Source organism: Hyperoodon ampullatus, assembly GCF_949752795.1.
Source record: "Hyperoodon ampullatus genome assembly, chromosome: 10".
Taxonomy (NCBI): domain Eukaryota; kingdom Metazoa; phylum Chordata; class Mammalia; order Artiodactyla; family Ziphiidae; genus Hyperoodon; species Hyperoodon ampullatus.
Genome location: NC_136923.1, coordinates 70,298,489 through 70,313,710, shown reverse-complemented (window position 1 = coordinate 70,313,710; position 15,222 = coordinate 70,298,489). Strand labels below are relative to the sequence as shown.

At 39.2% G+C, this 15,222-nt stretch overlaps 1 protein-coding gene across 1 annotated transcript in view; it reads left to right on the top strand.

Annotated features, from left to right (window-relative positions):
- BTBD9 (BTB domain containing 9) overlaps nucleotides 1–15,222 on the top strand; it is a gene marked incomplete at its 3' end in the record, with an annotated part of 374,760 nt that overhangs the window by 20,587 nt on the left and 338,951 nt on the right. Inside the window, exons 5-6 of the mRNA XM_079712034.1 lie at nucleotides 1,149–1,368; nucleotides 5,050–5,169. Of these exons, the coding sequence (XP_079568160.1) occupies nucleotides 1,149–1,368; nucleotides 5,050–5,169 (340 nt within the window). The remainder of the gene's footprint in view (nucleotides 1–1,148; nucleotides 1,369–5,049; nucleotides 5,170–15,222) is intronic.

Here is a 15,222-nt window from a genome sequence, read left to right as displayed (position 1 = left end):
AGTTTTTAAACCCACATTTGCCAAGAAATCTGCAATGATGAATTACTTACTCCTTTTCCCTAAGAGCCTAATTATAGCTCATACTTTCCCCTGTTCAAATCACACAGCCAAGATGTACATATTCTGTGAGAATTCAGCATTTATTTACAGTCTGTAAACTTGCTTAGTTTTATGTGTGCTTTTTATACATATTTTGTAATAATACTGGCAATCTTTTTTTTAGAGCTTACTCTGTGCTTTGCAAAATATCATCTCATTTAATCCTTAAACAAAAACACCTGGGAGGTAGATGTTGCCCTATTGAGAAATTGAAGTTCAGAGAAAGTGACTTCCCCAAATTGATACATCTGGTTAAAGGTGGCACCATTATTTAAACTCTGACTTTGAAGCTCAGGCTCTTAACATCTACTTTATGCTGCCTCTTGTCTCTCCATGGAGAGTGTCAGTTTTAGAATGGTAGTACCTGGAAGACAGGTTCTAGATCTGTGAAGCAAAATTTATATAGAGGACTTCAGAGTCCCAGGAACAATTGACTGTTAGTACATCTAGTGTTGGAGAGGGGAAGGGGGTTAATTATAATCATAGTATTAATTTTGGTGACAGACTGAATTTTTATTTTTAAAAATATTCAAGTGAAGTAAAAATATATCTTCTTTTAAACATATTCTTGGTTTTTAACTAATTGATTCAGCACGTCCTTGTATGACCAACAGCTCCGCTGTATTGGGGTCTTTCTCTTTCTCTTTTATAAGATGTATGACCTGTTTGCTTTGCTTTTATACTTCGTGCTCAGTCCAGATGGCAGGTACAGGTCATTTTACGTGCTATTTTTGTCCAGTAGATATTAAATTAAAGCTACTAATAGAATAAACTCAGTAGAGTTGATTTGTTTGTCCTAGAACATGTTTTTTCTAGTATTTACAACTTTTTCTTAGTAATCTTAGTCCCAGGTACTTTGTGGCTGTGATGATGTCATTAAATTTCAACTGTGGTGGTATCTTAATCCTCACAGACATTCCGTATCTCCTCTCTCTGGTTAAATGCATATACTAGCATCAACTAAAATGCTAGAATTTTATCTTTTTTCCCCAAATATGGAAAATTTTGTAAGTAACCATTAACCTTGCTTCTTCTATTTTTAACTGTAGTACCAGAAGAAAACATTGCAACTATGAAATATGGAGCCCAGGTGGTAAAAGGGGAGCTGAAGTCTGCCTTATTAGATGGTGACACTCAAAATTATGATTTGGATCATGGATTTTCTAGGCACCCAATTGATGATGACTGCCGTTCTGGCATCGAGATTAAGCTAGGTCAGCCGTCCATTATCAATCATATACGGATACTCCTGTGGGACCGAGATAGCCGGTGAGTCATTAGCATGACTTGGAGAGAAACTGACATGTTTGATTGAGATGACCTAACTTTGTGGTCATCTGCTTTGGTTTAAGAGATTTGCTGGTTTATATCTTTGTCATCACTTTGCTATTTCTCTTGAAGTTTAGTTTTGGGGGAAGAATTATAGGGTGCGTTTCTTTAAAAAATAACATTTTTTGCTTTTTTCTCCTTAAGTAATGAATATGTGTTTATTGTGGAAAACAGAAAATGTAGAAAAGCACAAAGAAGAAAATAAATATTGCCAGTAATCTCACTGCCTATTATTAATTTTTATATTTGTCTAACCAGTATTTTTTAAAATTAATTAATTAATTTTATTTTTGGCTCTGTTGGGTCTTCGTTGCTGAGCGCGGGCTTTCTCTAATTGTGGCTTGTAGGGGCTACTATTCGTTGCAGTGCGCGGGCTTCTCATTGCGGTGGCTTCTCTTGTGGAGCACGGGCTCTAGCTGTGCAGGCTTCAGTAGTTGTGACACGCAGGCTCAGTGGTTGTGGCACACGGGGTTGGTTGCTCCACGGCATGTGGGATCTTCCCAGGCCAGGACTCGAACCCCTGCCCTGTGTATTGGCAGGCGGATTATTACCCTCTGCACCACCAGGGAAGTCCATAACCAGTATTTTTTTGTTATGCATAGTCTCACACACACACACACACACACCAGAAACCTGTAAAACCACACATAGTTTTACAAAATAAAGGTTAGATGTACAAAAAGTAACTTCACTTTTTAATTAATACATTGTGAATATTCTACTCTTTTAAAAATATTCCTGTAAAATGTTACTTTTTAAAAAATTTTTTTGGAATATAGTTTACTTATAATGTGTTTAAGTTCTGTACATATATATATACAAATATGTTTTACATATATATTCTTTTTCATATTTTCCATTATGGTTTATTACATGATATTGAATATAGTTCCCTGTGCTATATAGTAGGGCCTTGTCTTTTATCCATGTAAAATGTTACTTTTAATAGTTGTTTGGTATTCCACTCTATGGGTTACCATTGTTTATTTACTTGATTCCTTACTTTTGGGTATTATGATAACTTTTAAAATATACTTTATACTGTGGACAAAGAAAAAAATTGTCTTTTAGTGTGGATAAATATCATTATCAAAACAAAAGAAATATGTGAAAAAAACTTGATGGGCTCCAGCCTAGGAACCCACCAGTTTCACAGTGGCTTCAAGATTCTGCCTTCCTTTCTAGCCACTCTGATGTTTTCACCCACTGGGTTCAGCCATGGCAGAAGTACCAGAGCAGTAGGATGACCAAGAACTGAACAGTCTCCCTCATTGCTGCTCATCATTAACCTAAACCTGTACACCTAGTCTCTGGTGTACAGTCTCCTAGGCCCTACTCATGCCTCTTTGAGTCTGGGCATGAAGGGGTTAATAGTAAGGGTGATGAGACCCTGCAGATCTTGCTGGTTAGTTCATTTCTCTCGTTAGCACCACTGACCACCACCCTGGCCTTTCAGGCCATTTGAGCCAAGTGTGAGGGAAGCTTTATGAAGTGAGAATCAGCATTTCCCATCTGCGTGGGTATTGGAGGTTATCTCCAGGTTATCTCATTCTTTTTAATTAAGAATATGTTTCCTGATATGTATCATATGATGTTTAGTTGGCAAAATGGAGCAAATTTCACGTATTATTTACAAGAGTCTCTGATTAATAATAGTAGTAGGTGCTGTTCTAAAAGCTTTACATATATTAACTCGTTTAGTTAATAATGCAATTAGTATAAAAATAATAAAGAAAAGGTTAGTACATTTGAAACTGAAAGTAGTTATCATCATTTCCAGGATGTTAAATATTTATAGGCCACTTTGGTTTTTTTTTATTTTTATTTTTTTTAATTAATTATTTTATTTTATTTATTTATTTTTGGCTGCGTTGGGTCTTCGTTGCTGTGTGCGGGCTTTCTCTAGTTGTGGCGAGCGGGGGCTACTCTTTGTTGTGGTGCACCGGCTTCTTATTGTGGTGGCTTGTCTTGTTGCGGAGCATGGGCTCTAGGCACGCGGGCTTCCATAGTTGTGGCTCGCGGGCTTTAGAGCGCAGGCTCAGTAGTTGTGGCGCACGGGCTTCGTTGCTCTGCAGCATGTGGGATCTTCCCGGACCAGGGCTTGAACCCGTGTCCCCTGTATTGGCAGGCGGATTCTTAACCACTGCGCCATCAGGGAAGCCCCAGTTTGTTTTAGTATGTGCGTTTCATTCATGAGGGGCTTAACTTTACCATGTACTAGTTCCTTTCTCACAGAAGTTATCATTCTAAGCAAAGGTGAAAAATTCAGAATCTTAAGCCAAAAAGATTCTCATATATGTTGTAAAATTATATCCTGCATTGCTGATAACCCAGAGAGGTTCAATAAAAGGTTATAACCAGTTTGAGACTGAGCAATAAAATGAATGGGAGTGAGGGGACAGCAGAAAATGAGGGGATGACACAAAATAAGCTGACCTTTTCTGGTCACAACTGCTGGTTGCAGGCTGACATTTATGGTCACCTAAATCTTCTGAGATTGTTCCTGTTGATATTACAGTACAAGTAATAACTGCATCTCAAATTTAAATTTGGCTTATGACAGGGGAATATAGATTTGTTCAGTATGGGACCAGCATGTAATGGTCCAGGGTAGCTGACCAGGGGAGGATGATAGGCTGTTTTCATTACTGCTAGATTATTAGCTGCCAAATTTTAAGTTGTACAGAAAAGGAATACATATTATCTCTTCACCCATGTCATTTATTTTTCTGCAGGCTGTATCTGTGTGTGGAATGGTAGGAGACTGGGAGGAAGCAGGAGATAAGCTGGCCTCTGTGAGGAACCATTCTGAGTTGGCTTTCCTCCTGAGAGAGGAGGGCTGGGCGGCCAGGCCAGTGAAGGTAGAGGGAGAAGGCACACTTCTCTGTTTTCTGTCCTCTCTCTGTCATGGCTTTATTAATCTGTTAATACGGTATATGCAAGGCATCCTGGTCCTGTTATGTCTTATATGCCTGATATGTGACAAGCACCGTGCTAGACCCCGGATATATGCAGATAAATATGGCATGGTCCGTGTTCTTAACCAGCTTGAGACCTAATAAGGCAGACAGATATGCAAAGAGATAATTTCAATACATTGTGGTGAATGCTATGTTAGGGGGATCTATACACATTTCGTCATCATCAGAATTTGGTCGTTATGCAGAAAATGTAATTCATGAATAGTGTATTTTTTGTACCTTTTAACATTTTATTAAAATATAACTTCAGGGGGCTTCCCTGGTGATGCACTGGTTAAGAATCCACCTGCCAATGCAGGGGACACGGGTTCGTGCCCTGGTCTGGGAAGATCCTACATGGTGTGGAGCAACTAAGCCTGTGTCACAACTACTGAGCCTGCACTCTAGAGCCCGCGAGCCACAGCTACTGAAGCCTGCGCGCCTAGAGCCCATGCTCCACAACAAGAGAATCCACCACAATGAGAAGCCTGCGCACCGCAAAGAAGAGTAGCCCCTGCTCGCCACAACTAGAGAAAGCCCGCACACAGCAATGAAGACCCAACGCAGCCAAAAAAAAAAAAAAAAGCTGCTAAAAAATTATAACTTTGTATTGTTATTTTAATATGATACTTTTTTCTGCCTTTTTCCTTTTGATTTATAGGTCTTATTCATACTTCATTGAAGTCTCAATGGATGAACTTGATTGGATCAGAGTGATTGATCATTCGCAATATCTGTGTCGTTCTTGGCAAAAGTTGTATTTTCCAGCCCGTGTCTGCAGGTTAGTTCTCATGGCTTATAAATGATTTTGATGTTTGTTTAAAGAGATTTGGATGTTGAGAAACAGATTTCATTTTTCTGTCTCATAGAAGAAAAGTTTTCCAGGATATCAGTTACTAAATGCGTCCCAACTAAAAAACTTAGGGATACTATGGAAAATTAAGCATCTTAATATTTAGAGTGTACCGTGGAACTTTTTGTACCATATTTATGTAAAGGCATGTAAATGAATGAGAAGGGACGACACACTGAGAAGTGGAAATGCTTTTTAAATTCCATGCTATACCTTGAAAACAGAGTTATTGTTAGGGGGGTGCATTCTTTTCACAAAAGCCATGAGAGATATTTCTGGAGGCTTCCCTGGCAGTCCTCAGAGCCAGGAGGAGATTTTTGGATGCCGTTGTGCATGTTCTTTTTCTAGGTCAGTGGATATCAGTGGAGTTTAAAAGAGCAGGTGTTTCTAGTGGGGTTGGGTTTGGGGCAAGGGAGGCTGAGCTGGTGGGGCTCCAGGCTCACACCCTCCCTTCAACCAGAGCACCTTAACTTTTATTGTCATTATGTATTTTAGCTCCATGTAAGTTTGTTTTTTAAAAAGTACTGATAAGCTATTCTAACATTTCATATTCTTACTTTAGATGTAAGCCATCTTTTAAGCTTTCTTTCTGAAATTCTGCAAAACCAGTATGAATAATGAATTTGGGAGTTGGGAAAGGTGGTTAAAGGCCCCTGAAATTCTGTTGTGTTTTTTCTATTGTGATTTTCCCCTTGGAAATTTCCCTCAGATATTCTTTACCCTAAACTCAAGAGATTGAAGGCAGAAAGTGATTGGTTCGTTTAATTAGGTGTGTCAAGAAGGGATATGGTGGGTGTAAGCCAGGGAGCACATGGAGCTGGCCCCTTACCCACTCCGCTCCACACCCGTACTCGTGACCCCAGCTGACATCCCTGTGTGGCTGAGTTGGAGCAGACGGGGATGCCCCACAGCACTTACTCTCTCGGTCAGAAGGCACCCTTATACTTATTAAACGCATGATCTGACAGCATCAGGCTGAATTCTTACTTCTACCACAGGAACTCCACAAAACCTTTCAGCCTCTGGTACAGTAAAGAATGTCGCCTACGTTTTTTTATTATGGGGATGACTGGACACAATATTGTTACCCAAGGATCCTCTTGTGTGGAAATGAAGAAAATCAATTTCATTTCCCCAAAGAGGGACTGAAGTGTCTCAGGTCTAGCAGTTGCTCTTTTATCAGAGGAGTTTTGAATGGATTAAAATGAGAGGGACAAGAAATTGAGTGAAGATTCTGTATCTCAGAACTGCCTAGGGATACTTTGAGAGTGACAGAGGGGCCCCGAGGTAGAGGAGGGGATTGAGTCTGCATCGACTGACATTATTATGGCTGTATCAGATTAAAAAATAAGCAACATAACAACCGAAGTGTCTGACATGGACCAAAGGACTGTGTGTTTGTATTTAATTTGAAACACTAGGAACACGACTCCCAGAACAAATCATCGTGACTGTAATACCAGCTATGGTAGAGGCTGTGTGCTTTACCCAACTGAAAACTCCTACTCTGTGGAGGGAGACGTGTACCCTCAGTCGTGATCTCTGCCTTTTAGAAAATATAATTCCTCTTATTTATTAATGGGTATTATTTATACTCCCTTTTCCTTATTTTGTCTCTCCTGTGTGGCCTTGCCTTTATTGATGTTGCTTTTATGTGTTGTAGAGCCTGGCTGTTTTCATGATTCTAGTTTTTGTCTTGGTATAGCCAGCTCCCACGCTGGTTGAGAAAAACTGAGCAAAGGTGATGTTAGAGACAGTGATAACAAGAAAAGAAAGGAGTCTTGATATGCATTTTAGTGAGAAATCATTTTAATATTTATAACCACTTTAACTTACTATGTTACTACATTCCTTCATAAACTCTGCCTTTTGTAATAGTTTGGAATTTTGGAAGTATTTTAAAATGAACTTAAGAATAAGTCCCTATTGATTATCCAAGGATGTCTTATGCTTGGTGTTTCTTATCTTCACAATCATTTATTGACTTCCTAAACAATGTTCTAAATACACTTCTTTCAGGGACTTCACTGGGCACATATAAATTCTTTATTTCCTTAGCACGTAAGTGTTCAGTTTGCATTGTGTTAGTTAATTTGCACATTTGTATGTCACCCTTGTTCTTCGGTGTCCTTTGCGTGTTTGTCTTGCCTCTCATACTAAAATTACAAGCTATTGGAAGCAAGGAGTATGGATTCTAATCTTTCAGTATTCTTGTGCAGTTCTCAAGTTATGACCTTGTATGCAGTAGGTACTCTATAAACGTTAGCACAGGTTTGGGGTCAAGGCACTGACCAGGTAATGAAGAGAGACTGATTCAATATTAATATGTATATATATTCATTGGTGCTTTTTATCCATGTATTTGTTAAAATGTATATCTGTGCTGGAAAACTCTGGAGTGGTAAATGGTTCTGTACTCTTTGCAAAGTCTACTTTCTGTTTTTTCTTCAGGAAACTGAATTTCGAGGTTAATTCTGAAGGATGTGAGTGTTGTATATTGATGAAAGATTTCATCTAATATATTCACTAAAGAAGAGATACTCTGTGAATTGTGAGATTACCCAGCCCTCTCTCTTGAGTCTAGGTTGAACTGCATGTAAATCAGCATCGGGTAGTAGGAAAATCATGGGCTGCAGAGTTAGAGCTCTTCTCAAATCCTGGTTTCATCTATTATTGGCATTGTGATCTTAGTAAAGTTGTGCCTCTTCAAGCCCTCATTTCTACACCAGTGAAACAGGAATAACAGCACCCTTCCTGGGGTCTGCTGTGGAGGGTTAGATGACAGAGCATATGTACAAGTACTGAGCACAATGTCTGGCCCAAAGTAGAGGCTCAATAAATAGTTGTTTTTATTACCTTTTCTACTTTCTGAGACTCTGAACTGGTGTTTGGCCTTCAGAGAAAGAGAGCCATCCTGCCATTCTCTGTGGCCATGGTGGCTCTCAGTGGTGGCTCTCAGTATGAGGAAACTGTTCCTTATCTCAGGAGTGTGGTCCTTTCAGCACTTTTCCATATTGCCAGTCCACACACATGCCTTCCATGGTTCTCTTTATCTTAGTAATCTGCCCATTTGTATGTTTCCAACAGTTTTCATACATTTTGGTTTTGGTAAAGCATTTTTAAATTGTGATAAAATATATATAACATAAAATTTGCCGTTTATATATCCTGTGGAATGTAATTTAGTCAGCATTTCCCCTCACTGAGATAGTGGTGATAAGGATAATGTCAGGCTTCAAAGCCGGAGTGATGGTTACAACCACAGCAGTGAATGGAGGGAAATGGTCTGCTCTTTCTTTCTGGGTCCTTTTTAGGAATGCATTGTGGGTCAAGTGGGGACTGCTCAATGTAGCCAAAAGCTTAGACTAATAAAAACCCCCTAGCCCCCAGCTGGAAATGAAGAAAAGTGATGTCAATTTTGGTACAGTTTTTCATATGATACTCAGAACCATCTTATATCTTATCAGCTTTGCCTTTTTCAGGAAAAGGAAATTTCTGCTTTACCCATAAATTCCCCAACCTCCAAACTGTCTTCTTGGGTATCTAGTGAGCTCTGTTCAAGTCCTTCCACAGCTTTCTTAGTTGGTAGAGCCTAGGACTGAACAAAAAACACTAACAAGGAGTGGAAATATTGAGTGCCCTGGGATGCTTTAAATTTTTTTTCTGGCTTTTTCTCAACACGGTGCTGATAATTTGGCAGCTGCAAAATGTTGCTGAAATATGAGAAGACTTGAAAACATGGATGTGAATGCGTGCAGAGGCAGCCCACATATGGCTGGTAGCTGGAATTACAAAAGTGAACTTGGTATAAAACCTGGGAGTTGAGGGGGAGGAATAGTGGGCCTAAAAGCACAGTCCTTAAGAATATAGCTATTGAGAGAGGGAAGGAAAGAGTAGGTGGCAGACACGTTTACTGCAGGGGCTGGTCAGAGAGTTAGAGGAGAATCCGGGGGAGCACAGAGGCCAGAAAGGGTGTTGAGAAGGGTGCAACTTGATGGTTCAGAACATGGCACAGGATGGATAAACTCACTTAACACAAAACTGAGCTGCTTTCTTCCTTTCCTTTTGTTTTTAATTATCAAAATGGAAATGTCTTTTTATGACATTTTAATTATAAAATTATGATGTAGTACACATTTTAAATATTGATAAAGCTTGCCCTCTGATAAGGCTGTACTCAGTTTCTACCAGTAGCACATAGAAATGCCCCTTCTCCAAACCCTCACCAATGCAGGCATTGTCAGCATTTTGCCAATGTGATTTATGATCTGTAAAAAATTGTCTTACTTTAAGTTGGATTTCTTTTATCGTCTGTGAAGTGTAGGGTATCTTATAATACTTGACATTTGTTATTTCTCATTTATAAAAGCCTATTTTTGTCTTCTGCATATTTTTCTTCTGGGGTGATTATCTTTTTGTTTTTGGCTTGTGAGAACTTTATGTTGGTATGTACACCTTGAAACATATACATATATATATCGTATATATGCGGTGTATATATACATGTAAACGTATGTTTGTGTATGTATGATTATACTTTTGCCTATCATGTACTGTGCAATTTGTTATTAGTTTTTAGTGTTTTATTAGTAATTTTTACCATATAGAATTTTATGTTTAAAAAAATGTAGTCAAATCTGTCAGTCCTTTTTATGGTTTCTGGTGGTCTGATATCATGTTTAGAAAGGTGTTCCTCACTCCAACCTTAAAGAGTGTTATATTTTTATAATTTTTTTCTGCTACTTGTTATTTTTATCTTTGTATCTAAATATTTAATCCAGCCAGAATATTTTTCATGTATATTTTCAGATTAGGGATAGTCAGTTGACTAAGACCATTTATTTAATAGTCGTTCCTTAATACACTAGTATGAACAGCCATATTTATCATGTGCTAAATTCTAGCATATACTCCACTCTGTTCATTGATTTCTTTGACTGTTAATGAAAGTGTTTTAATCATTGTAGTTTTCCCTTCCCTCCTTTTTCTTCTTTTCTTAGAATGAGAGATTATAATGTGCCAAATGTGTCATGGACAAAAGGGTGTTGTAGAGCATCTGCTGGCCTGTCTTCTAGCCTCAGTGGTCACAGTAGAGGTCATAAATGATGAAAAACATCTCACTAGAACAGTTCTACTTTCACTTACAACAAGAAATTTAGGCATGCTTCTTCACCAGCTAAGAAAATAGATTTTTCTTCATTTATTCATCTGTTTATTCATCCATTACTCACTCATTTCACAAATAAGCTCCTGCTTTGTGCTATGCATTGTACTGGATCCTGAGGCCATAACACTGAAGAAGACTGCCAAGATTTCTCTCTCATAGAATTTGGGAGGAACAGATATAAACAATAAGAGCACAACAGGTAATTGTAAATGTTGTGAAAATGATACTGTGATAATGACCCAGGGTCAAGAGGAGGAGAGTAGTTATTTAAAATAGGTGATCATGGGGGCCTCCCTGGTGGCGCAGTGGTTGAGAGTCCGCCTGCCGATGCAGGGGATACGGGTTCGTGCCCCGGTCTGGGAGGATCCCATATGCCGCGGAGCGGCTGGGCCCGTGAGCCATGGCTGCTGAGCCTGCGCATCCGGAGCCTGTGCTCCGCAACGGGAGAGGCCACAACAGTGAGAGGCCCGCATACCACAAAAAAAAAAAAAAATAAAATAAAAAAAAAAAAATAAAAAAAAAAAAAATAAAATAGGTGATCATGGGAAGCCCGAGAGGGGAGCTGGGTGTTTTGAACTGAGATTAAGGAGGTGATATTCTCTGGTCATTGTTGTAGATATTTAGGCTTTCTTTGGTGTACATCGAATGTTATTCAAGAGTAACTGGTCTACTCTAGGAGGCCTCATTAAATGAATACTAAAACTGTACTGTACTTTAATCTCTTTTATTGCTACCATACATTCCAAGTCCCCTCTCATCCCGGCCATCAGTAGGTGCACCATAATTTTTTTACCCATTTTCATTAGATTATAGTACCTAACAGTGCTATAGATCTACAAGACATAAAGCAAATGAGAAAATAAACATTGCTATTTATGGAAGCATTCTTTCCCTACCATATTAACCTTGTACAAAAGTGTGTGTGTCTTCCACCTTTTCTTTTTTGTTCTCCCCCTGACCCCCTGGGCATTGATATATTTATTTACTTTTAAAGGTAGACAGTTTTACATTAATCAGTGGTTCACCAGGATGCTTTATAATCATAGCTAGACTTATGCTGAGCCTTCACTTTCTTTTTTTTTTTTTTTTTTTTATTAGTTTCTGCTTTATAACAAAGTGAATCAGTCATACATATACATCTGTTCCCACATCCCTTCCCTCATGCATCTCCCTCCCTCCCACCCTCCCCATCCCACCCCTCCAGGCGGTCACAAAGCACCGAGCTGATCTCCCTGTGCTCTGCGGCTGCTTCCCACTATCTATCTACCTTACGTTTGGTAGTGTATATATGTCCATGCCTCTCTTTCCCTTAGCCTTCACTTTCTTTATATGATTGGTGTCTTCAGAAGTCAAGAAATGCCTTATTCAGTTGTAAAGGAAGAAGGAACAGTTTCACTTTTTAAAAGTAATCATTTTAGTTCACACTTAGTTTGAATTGTACCTCCACCTACAACTTTGATACCATAATTGAATTAGTATAGAGCAACCTGCAGACAGAGGAACAGTCTCTTCTAAGAGTGCAAAGCAAAATGTAGCCACATGGTGTCACTAAATCATAACAGTTTTACTTGGGGCTAAAGAGAGATTAAAATTGCTTTTTTAAAAATAAAACCACATTTAAATATAAATTTTCTGAAGCCTGTGATTTGTGAAATAACATGTGAAACTATTTGTACTATTTAAGTCCTTCTACTCATGTGGAGCATCAATTATGCCTGAAGTCCGCAGAGGTACATTCAGGTGCTAGACAGCCTTTGACTCGTCGTCTGCCAAGTATAGCAGATATGTGGGCTTCTGTAGTAGAGCTGTTCAGTTTCATACAAATAAGTTCTTGTTTTCTCTTAATTTTTTTTTATCAAATAAGTTCTTTTTTTTATCTTCCTTTGGAATTTTGAAATAAATAGAAGAGTAACTCAAAGGAGAGTGAGCCATTAAATATTTATACGGAATCAGGGAGCAGAAGAAAGGAAGAGTGAGGAAAAGAGGGTGAGGGTTACAGGACCTCAGAGGAGAGACAAGAAGAGAACAGTCCAACATTTATTGAGTATCCATTGTGGGCCAGACGCACATTGCTCCCTTGTATGATTCTCATGATAGCTCTAGGAGAGAAACACCACTAACTACCTTCATTTTACAAATGAGGAAACTGAGCCTCAGAGAAGTTAAATATGCAGGTCTGTGACTACACAGTTAACGTCACAATCCTACGTTGCTTCTGCAGACTGTGAGGTGAAGAAATAGCTCTGCTTAAGAGTAGGGGGAGACATGGAGCCCTGGAGAAGCTCTTGCTGCCTTTTTGGCGGGAACAGTTTCCAGGAATGCTGAAACAGAGGTCCTGGGGTGGCCACACTCTGCTCGTGCTGGCCATAGCCACCTGCATGACAAGGATACTGATGAGGGGGAGGAGGAGGATGAACAGTTGGGGAAGTTTTCTCTTTTAAAATGCCCCAAAGGGAGTGTAGCAATCCTTTATGTATGTTTTGTCAGTTTGTCAATAGTACTTTGAATTTTCCTGCCCCTTTGTTCGCCATAAGATCATTTTAGACTTTATTATTACAGAGTGAACCTGGTATTCTTAACTCCTGATTTGTTTTGCTTCAGCTATATTTATTTATTTTTTAATACATTTATTTATTTTATTTTTGGCTGCGTTGGGTCTTCATTGCTGCGCGCGGGTTTTTCTCTAGTTGCGGAGAGCGGGGGCTACTCTTCATTGCGGTGCGCGGGCTTCTCATTGTGGTGGCTTCTCTTGTTGCGGAGCATGGGCTCTAGGCGCGCAGGCTTCAGTGGTTGTGGCTTGCGGGCTCTAGAGCACAGGCTCAGTAGTTGTGGTGCACAGGCTTAGTTGTTCCGTGGCATGTGTGATCTTCCTGGACCAGGGCTTGAACCCGTGTCCCCTGCATTGGCAGACGGATTCTTAACCACTGCGCCACCAGCTGTATTTAGAAACAAGTTTCATATATTATGGAATTTCTCTTCACAAGATCTCTTTACATCTTGAATTGCTTTTTTTTTTTTTTTTTAGTTGAGGAATTTTCTATTTATTATTTTCACTTAGGATCCTCTTATTAGACCAAAAATATTTTCCACTGTGTTTTTTTTTTTTTTGCGGTACGCGGGCCTCTCACTGTTGTGGCCTCTCCCGTTGTGGAGCACAGGCTCCGGATGCACAGGCTCAGCAGCCATGGCTCATGGGCCCAGCCGCTCCGCGGCATGTGGGATCTTCTGGGACCGGGGCACGGACCTGTGTCCCCTGCATCGGCAGGAGGACTCTCAACCACTGCGCCACCAGGGAAGCCCTCCACTGTGTTTTATATTCCGTAAGACCTTTGAGACATGGCTGTTTGTACTTAAGTTTTTCAGCTGAATCTAGGCGTTTTGTTTTTGTTTCATTTTTCTTTAAAAGATAATAACATGTTGAGCTTCTTTTGTGTGTAGTGGAGGACTTGAAACATGAGAAAATAGAACAGGGTTGTCCTTTTTCTTTGCATTTTATTTTATAATTTTATAATATAAATTAGTATCTTTTAATAAGTGTGAGATGATGTTAATAACACCAATGACCTGTTATTACTACCACAAACAGCCATTGTATGTTTTTCATTCTGGAAGGCAAGAGCTATATATGGTAGTGGTACAGTTGCTTCCCAAGCAGTTAGGTTCAGGATTAAGTTCAGATAGTACCCCCCTAGTTGATCATCAAACATCTTTTTTTTCCTGCTTTCCCTCTCCTCAATTCTACTCTATTACTTATAAGACTTATTCATTCATACATTTATTCAACAAGCAGGTATTTATTGAATACCTGTTATATTGCAGGCACTTAGTTTAGGTGCCACCATAAAATGGTGAACAAGACACAGTTCCTGCTCTCAAGAATTTCATTATATAATAGGAGTGACAACTTTCTAAAGATTGATAAAGTAAAATATGATCAGTGCAATAATAGAGATATTTATATTTATTTTATATATATATACACATATATATATATGGTATGCTGGAGCATAGTTATGGGTGATCCTACTGAAGAAAGAATTTGGACAAAGGGACCAAGGGATTGAGCAGGAAAAAATAAGGGGAAAAGGATGCTCTTTGTTCTCTTGCCAAAGGCAGAGTATGCAGTGGACTTGGTCAAATCTAAACTCTTCACCCCAAACTCTCCATCATTGGGCCCTTCTGCTTCTTTAGCTTCATCTTTGGTTCTTATGAGAAATTCCCTGCTTGGTCTCAGCAGTCAAAATCATCTATTTAATGGGAATTCCCTGGCGGTCCAGTGGTTAGGACTCCACGCCTTCACTACCGAGGGCCTGGGTTCAATCCCTGGTTGGGGAACTAAGATCCCACAAGCTATGTGGCGTGGCCAAAAAAAACCAACAATTCTCTATTTACCATCTACCTGCTCATGCCTTCTACCTATGTCCCTAAGCTCAGAGAAAGTATGTGACTGACAATTCTCTCTTCATGTGACCCTGAATAACTGTTTCAGATATCTGGGACTTGGTTTCAGTTAAAGTTTTTTTTAAACTTCTTTCAGCAAGACTAGAGGAGTCCCTGTGAAGAACCATAAATTAGGTTAATTTTCACAAGTAATATTCAGAGAATAGTAAAAATTTCCAAGAAGTGAAGGAAAAAAAAATCCCTCTGCTGGAGCCAGGATTTGAGTCAGTGTGTCTTTTGCTTAGAAAAATAATGCATTTTTGTAGGTACTTCGTTGTTGGGTACATGCTGTCTGTAAGGAAGCTAACATGGTTGTGTCAGTTTTCCAATTCGAGATCTCCTTTTGGAATCTCTTTTGGCACTGTAGCTCTCCC